The 7,782-nt window shown below is 40.4% G+C and overlaps 1 protein-coding gene across 2 annotated transcripts in view; it reads left to right on the top strand.

Annotated features, from left to right (window-relative positions):
- The window catches only part of ADNP (activity-dependent neuroprotector homeobox), a 33,215-nt gene extending 26,217 nt beyond the window's left edge, over positions 1–6,998 (top strand). For both annotated transcript variants that reach the window (XM_008565919.1, XM_008565918.1), the window contains exon 4: positions 1,497–6,998. In XM_008565919.1, coding sequence (XP_008564141.1) covers positions 1,497–4,607 — 3,111 coding nt within the window. In that variant the 3' untranslated portion in view covers positions 4,608–6,998. The remainder of the gene's footprint in view (positions 1–1,496) is intronic.
- Positions 6,999–7,782: the final 784 nt, after the last annotated feature.

Raw genomic sequence — 7,782 nt, 5'->3', positions numbered from 1 at the left:
ACCGGTCTGTATGTGGGATCCGAACCCTCGGCGGGAGCGCCGCCGCGCTTCCCAAGCGGCGCACTATCCAGTGCGCCACCGGGCTGGCCCCTGTTGATTCAAATTTTGTCAGTACCTATTTCAGTAGTGATTCTTTTTTTTTTTTTTTTTTTAAAGATGACCGGTAAGGGAATCTTAACCCTTGACTTGGTGTTGTCAGCACCACACTCAGCCAGTGAGCAAACCGGCCATCCCTATATAGGATCCGAACCCAGGGCCTTGGTGTTATCAGCACCGCACTCTCCCGAGTGAGCCATGGGCCGGCCCCTCAGTAGTGATTCTAATTCTGCATTAGTGATCTATTCATCTATTGGAGCATACTTGGCAGGGAGTTAGTACTTTTAAACTCCACCTTGGAAATTTGAGGTGGTTCTTTCTTAATAGCCCAGGAAAAGATATCAACCAGCAGTCTTAGACTGAAAGCTTTCCAGTGGGATATATCATTTATTTAATTCAGTTTTATGAATCCGAAAGCCTCATAACCTAATACTAAAGAAAGATTGAGCTTTGAGGAAAAGCAGAGTATTTCATTTTGGTTCAGACCAATCTTTGAAACAAAGTAGGTTTCTAGGGGAAAAAGGTAATCTCTTGCTAAGCTTGTGTTCATCTGTTTTCATCAAAGGACTGGCTGCACAAGTGTTAACGATCGTAATTCTGAAAGTTGCTCTTTGATATCAGTATATTCTGCCGTGCATTATTGGCTTTTAAACACCATGCACTCACAATCTGTAGGATATTTTTATTTAACTTCTTAATTTGAATCAAAGCAGCTGTCACTTCGTTAGCTCTTTTTAAGAGGCTCTTGCTTGAGAAGGAACAGCAAGGCTTATTGAAGAAAGCCAACTTTTCAAATCAGTAGTTTTTTGATCAGCCATGAAACCTGAATACTACAATTGTACTTCGATCAGTGAAAAAAATTGTTTGAGATTTGCCTTTTTTCTATAAAAATGTTTCCATGATGGAAAGGATAAAAGGAAGGTATATCTTTAATTGTCTGATTGCACTAAAACACTCTGAGCCCTGATAGGCAATAACTATCTAGTAAATCTGAACCCTTCAGCAGCTTCCTGATTCACAAAGTGAAAATGATTTCACAGTTTATTTTTGTTATTTCTAACTGTAAAATGTTTTTCTTGAAGCCATTTGTCTTTGGTTTGTGTCTAAAACCAATCAACTAATGTGACTGGTCTTTTTTAAACATCGAGGAAGAACTTAGCATTGAGTGTTTAATTTACACTGTGGGACATAAATAAAAGTAAATTTGTTTTAAAACACCTATTTCAATTGAGTTTCTACTTCATAAATTTATTCTGAACATACCAAAATCAGTGCATTATAGAGTTTCCATTCTAAAAATAGCATTCTGAGAATGTTGGGGCGTGGGGGGGTGGAGGCTTAGAACCTGTTATTGCCTATCTGAAGTGGCATTCTGATTCTAGTTTTTGTGTTTTCTTTAGGACTATCGGACAAAACCTTTTTGCTGCAGCGCTTGTCCATTTTCCTCAAAATTCTTCTCTGCCTACAAGAGTCATTTCCGGAATGTCCATAGTGAAGACTTTGAAAATAGGATTCTCCTTAATTGCCCCTACTGTACCTTCAATGCAGACAAAAAGACTTTGGAAACACACATTAAAATATTTCATGCTCCAAACGCCAGCGCACCAAGTAGCAGCCTCAGCACTTTCAAAGATAAAAACAAAAATGATGGCCTTAAACCTAAGCAGGCTGACAGTGTAGAGCAAGCTGTTTATTACTGTAAGAAGTGCACTTACCGAGATCCTCTTTATGAAATAGTTAGGAAGCACATTTACAGGGAACATTTTCAGCACGTGGCAGCACCTTACATAGCAAAGGCAGGAGAAAAATCACTCAATGGTGCAGTCCCCTTAGGCTCAAGTGCCCGGGAAGAGAGTAGTATTCACTGCAAGCGATGCCTTTTCATGCCAAAGTCCTATGAAGCTTTGGTACAACACGTCATCGAAGACCATGAACGCATAGGCTATCAGGTCACTGCCATGATTGGACACACAAATGTGGTAGTTCCCCGATCCAAACCATTGATGCTGATTGCTCCCAAACCTCAAGAGAAGAAGGGCATGGGACTCCCACCAAGAATTGGTTCCCTTGCTTCTGGAAATGTTCGGTCTTTACCATCACAACAGATGGTGAATCGACTCTCAATACCAAAGCCTAACTTAAATTCAACAGGAGTCAACATGATGTCCAATGTTCATCTACAGCAGAACAACTATGGAGTCAAATCTGTAGGCCAGGGCTATGGCGTTGGTCAGTCAATGAGACTTGGTCTAGGTGGCAACGCACCAGTTTCCATCCCTCAACAATCTCAGTCTGTGAAGCAGTTACTTCCAAGTGGAAATGGAAGATCTTATGGGCTTGGGTCAGAGCAGAGGTCCCAAGCACCAGCAAGATACTCCTTGCAGTCTGCTAATGCCTCTTCTCTCTCATCGGGCCAGTTAAAGTCTCCTTCCCTCTCCCAGTCACAGGCATCCAGAGTATTAGGTCAGTCCAGTTCCAAACCTACTGCAGCTGCCACAGGCCCTCCCCCAGCCAATACTTCCTCAACTCAAAAGTGGAAAATATGTACAATCTGTAATGAGCTTTTTCCTGAAAATGTCTATAGTGTGCACTTCGAAAAAGAACATAAAGCTGAGAAAGTCCCAGCAGTAGCCAACTATATTATGAAAATACACAACTTCACTAGCAAATGTCTCTACTGTAATCGCTATTTACCCACAGATACTCTGCTCAACCACATGTTAATTCATGGTCTGTCTTGTCCGTATTGCCGTTCAACTTTCAATGATGTGGAAAAGATGGCAGCACACATGCGGATGGTTCACATTGATGAAGAGATGGGACCTAAAACAGATTCTACTTTAAGTTTTGATTTGACATTGCAGCAGGGCAGTCACACTAACATCCATCTCCTGGTTACCACATACAACCTGAGGGATGCCCCAGCTGAATCTGTTGCTTATCATGCCCAAAATAACCCTCCAGTTCCCCCAAAGCCACAGCCAAAAGTTCAGGAAAAGGCGGATATCCCTGTTAAAAGTTCACCTCAAGCTGCAGTGCCCTATAAAAAAGATGTTGGGAAAACCCTTTGCCCTCTTTGTTTTTCAATCCTAAAAGGACCCATATCTGATGCACTTGCACATCACTTACGAGAGAGGCACCAGGTTATTCAGACAGTTCATCCAGTGGAGAAAAAGCTCACCTACAAATGTATCCATTGCCTTGGTGTGTACACCAGCAACATGACCGCCTCGACTATCACTCTGCATCTAGTTCACTGCAGGGGTGTTGGAAAGACCCAAAATGGCCAGGATAAGACCAATGCACCCTCTCGGCTTAATCAGTCTCCAGGCCTGGCACCAGTGAAGCGCACTTATGAGCAAATGGAATTTCCCTTGCTGAAAAAGCGAAAGTTAGATGAGGATAGCGATTCACCCAGCTTCTTTGAAGAGAAGCCTGAAGAGCCTGTTGTTTTAGCTTTAGACCCCAAGGGTCATGAAGATGATTCCTATGAAGCCAGGAAAAGCTTCCTAACAAAGTATTTCAACAAACAGCCCTATCCCACTAGAAGAGAAATTGAGAAGCTAGCAGCTAGTTTATGGTTGTGGAAGAGTGACATTGCTTCCCATTTTAGTAACAAGAGGAAGAAGTGTGTCCGTGATTGTGAAAAGTACAAGCCTGGTGTGTTACTGGGCTTTAACATGAAAGAATTAAATAAAGTCAAGCATGAGATGGATTTTGATGCCGAGTGGCTCTTTGAAAATCATGATGAGAAGGATTCCAGAGTCAATGCTAGTAAGACTGCTGACAAAAAACTCAACCTTGGGAAGGAAGATGACAGTTCCTCAGATAGTTTTGAAAATTTAGAAGAAGAATCCAATGGAAGTGGTAGCCCTTTTGCCCCTGTTTTTGAAGTTGAGCCTAAAATACCTAACGATAACCCGGAGGAACACATACCGAAGGTAATTCCTGAGGATGCTTTAGAATCTGAGGAAAAGCTAGACCAAAAACAGGAGGATGGTTCAAAATATGAAACTATTCATTTGACTGAGGAACCACCGAAACTAATGCATGATGCTTCTGATAGTGAGGCTGACCAAGACGATGTTGTTGAGTGGAAAGATGGTGCTTCTCGGTCTGAGAGTGGGCCTGGTTCCCAACAAGTGTCGGACTTTGAGGACAATACATGCGAAATGAAAACAGGAACCTGGTCTGATGAGTCTTCCCAGAGTGAAGATGCAAGGAGCAGTAAGCCAGCTGCCAAAAAAAAGGCTACCATGCAAGGTGACAGAGAGCAGTTGAAATGGAAGAATAGTTCCTATGGAAAAGTTGAAGGATTTTGGTCCAAGGACCAGTCACAGTGGAAGAATGCATCAGAGAATGATGAGCGTTTATCTAACCCCCAGATTGAGTGGCAGAATAGCACAATTGACAGTGAGGATGGGGAGCAGTTTGACAACATGACCGATGGAGTAGCTGAGCCGATGCATGGCAGCTTAACCGGAGTTAAACTGAGCAGCCAACAGGCATAAGTGCCAGGTTCATCGGTGACATGTTACAGCCTGGACCTCTGTTATTTCTTATGACTGCAAAGAAGGGATATCTTCTGACTGGTACTGCCTTTTGAGTACTGGTCAGCAGGCTGTGGGGACATGTGGTCGCTGCAGTCCCACTGGTGATTTCTAAGTCTACATGATTGGCTGATCTTGCTTCAGAACCTTCTCTGACAAACATGGTAACTAAATGTGAAAAACTAATAAGCTGGTGGCTCATGAACGCACACAGGAAAAGCAGAGGTTTATTTTATCTGCCTTTTCAACATTTCTTTTCCTCTGTAAAATGTTTGGTTGGCTGTCCTTGAGAAGCATTATCCTGATTCACATGGTAGTATAGGGCCAACATACAAGCTGCCAGTCTAATGTGTATAGCAGACTTTGGGAAAATCGGTTTTTTTCATGTATTCATTCTGAATAGTTGAAATGTATATTTGTACAGTCTTTTAGATCTATTCAAGTGATGCTTATGATATTGTTACTGTGTGCTTATCATAGATTTCTTTTTTTAGTGTTGCCCTTGCTGTGTAATAAATGCTATATCTAGTTTACCTAGCAAAAGCTTGAAATGGCGCTAGTATGGACTTTTGGACAAACTTAGTTTTTGCACATAACCTTGTACAATCTTGCAACAGAGGCCAGCCACATAAGATATATATCTGGACTCTCTTGTATTATAGAATTTTTCTTGTTCTGAATATCCTTGACATTACAGTTGTCAAAAACAAAAACTGGTATTTCAGATCCATTTTCTGAAATCTTTTAAGCTAAAAATCACATGGAAGCATTGACTTTGCAGCTACTAATTTTGACACTTTTAGATCTGTATAAAAAGTGTGTTGTGTTGAAGCAGCAAACCAATGAGTGCTGCATTTTGGGTATTTAGTTTTATCTTTAGTTAAACACCATTCTGGTGTATTCATTTATACCATCTAATATATGACACACTGTTGTAGTATGTATAATTTTGTGATCTTTATTTCCCTTTGTATTCATTTTAAACATCTAAATAAATTGCTGTATTGTGCTTAATGTAAATATTTGCTTTATTACACATGACAGTCCTGTGTGTTCATTATATCTTGTGCCATTAGATGCCATGACTTTTTCATCAGAGATGGAAGCTAAAGTCAGGGAGAAAACTTGTGGAAAACCAAGATCTGCTGTTTGCATAAAGAATGCTTTCTCTCAAGGCACCTGTTACAAATTCTTTTGATTTTATGTGTGTATATTTTCCTTTTAGCTGCAAAAATAAACATCCTTGAATTTTTCAGTTCCCCTTTTAAGGAACAGAGTCTGCATATATATGTAAATATCTGGATTATAAAAGGATGTAAACATAAATTGGCATTAATTTGCAAACAGAATTTTTTTAAACTTTTTTTCTTAATCATGTCTTTTGAATTGTAAGCAAGCAGAATCTTAATACCCTAGCGTGCGTTCTTCTAAAGTAAATGTTAGTTTTCACTTTATAATGGGAATAATTGTACTAAACACAGGCAGCTACCCTGCCTCTATTATAACTCTTCAGATCATCTTGCTATTAACAGAAGGGCTTTGGAGAGGACACAGGCAGACTGTCAAGATGGAAGGAGCTTGTATATTTACTGTGCATAGATAGATGCCCAAGAGCAACTCATACTAAAAGGCAGGAAGTTGCAAGGAGGCAGAATTGGGCCACCATTTTCAGCAATTTTAACAATGGTAGGATGCTCCAGTCCATGTGGAGGGTTGGTCAGTCACAGAGACATCTCTCAAGTCTGAGGTGGCTGATTAACATAACTCCTAAGACCCTTTCTAAAAGACTCATCTTGTTAATGGTCTCATTACCTGAGAGGAGAGCTTTGACTAACCTCTCTAAAATGTTAATGCCTCTCAGAAACCACAGGAAAGTGCAAGAATAGACTAGAAACTTTAGAGTATTTGGGACTGGCATAGAGTTATTTAAAATCAGTGGTACAGGTGGATTGTAAATTCTGTGTGCACTAGCTAAAATTTAGGACAGGATGTCCCTAAATTAAGATGCTACAGATTACCAAATCAGAAATACCGGCTGAGTTTAACCATCTCATATTTGTTTGGAAATCACTCTGCCTAAGTAACCAGTGGGAAGAATTTGGCCTTGGCTTATGAGTTCCACATGGAGGACTGATAAGACTTGTGCAAAATAGCAAGGGGATGGGGGTCTGGGGTCCTGTTTGGACATTTGAGCAAAGGCAGATAAGTATGCTTCCTTGCTAAGGTGGTGGGAATGTGCCTTTCTGGCATAAAGAAAAGAGGTTAGCAACCTAAGAGTTGGAAATAAAAGATTCCCAACTGAAAATGTTGCAGGAGCCCTAAAGTGTCTCAATAAAAGCCATTTTAAAAGAATGTTGTTGCTACTGTTTGCTTTTGGAATAATCTGGAGATCATTTAACTTAAAAGCTGTGGCAGTCTGCCACTTAGAAGATGCCTATTACTGTAGTCTGAACCATTCTGTAGATAATTTTAGCAAGGAAAAAACCTGGTTACTTATCCCAAAAAACTTTTCTGGCCTTCAGATTTTCTTGTGGCAGTGGGTTCCAGAATCAGATGGCCAGAACTATGGCTCCTCTCCCTTTACAGCACATAGAAGCGTTTTCTCATCCCATCTTTAATTCCTTGTCATTGAGCAGTACAGGGAGAAGTCTATCAAACAGATTTGTCTCTTCTTAAAGTCCAAGCAGAAAAGGATCTGCCCCTCTTATTGCCCTATAGTTGTGTGTTTATTTGATACAAATGCCTGCCCATTTGTAAAGATGCCCATTTCAGAAGTGAACAAAACGATGGACAGATTTGAAAACTGGATCTATTAAGGACTGGGAGGAAACACTTTACTACAAGCAATTAAACCTACTTCTTGCCAAATAAGCACTGCCATACAGAGTAATGGTTCCTTTACCTCGACTTCAAACTACCAGCACTGACGCCTCAAGATGGGGACCAAAATGAATTCTAAGTGAGTCTATACCTCTAAAGTTTGTCACTTGGCCTGAGTGATGGAAAATCTTATTACTGAAAAAAATTAAAGCATGTTGATTGAATATGTATTTTGCAGAGCGTCAGGTCAGGCAATTTTTTTTTTTTTTTAACCCATTGTGATCCTTATTTTTTAGTCATCCTGCTGCTTGTTGAG

This window comes from Galeopterus variegatus, unplaced genomic scaffold, assembly GCF_000696425.1.
Source record: "Galeopterus variegatus unplaced genomic scaffold, G_variegatus-3.0.2 Scaffold213, whole genome shotgun sequence".
NCBI classification, from domain to species: domain Eukaryota; kingdom Metazoa; phylum Chordata; class Mammalia; order Dermoptera; family Cynocephalidae; genus Galeopterus; species Galeopterus variegatus.
The sequence above is the reverse complement of the archived record's forward strand: the minus strand, read 5'-3'. Positions and strand labels throughout refer to the sequence as shown.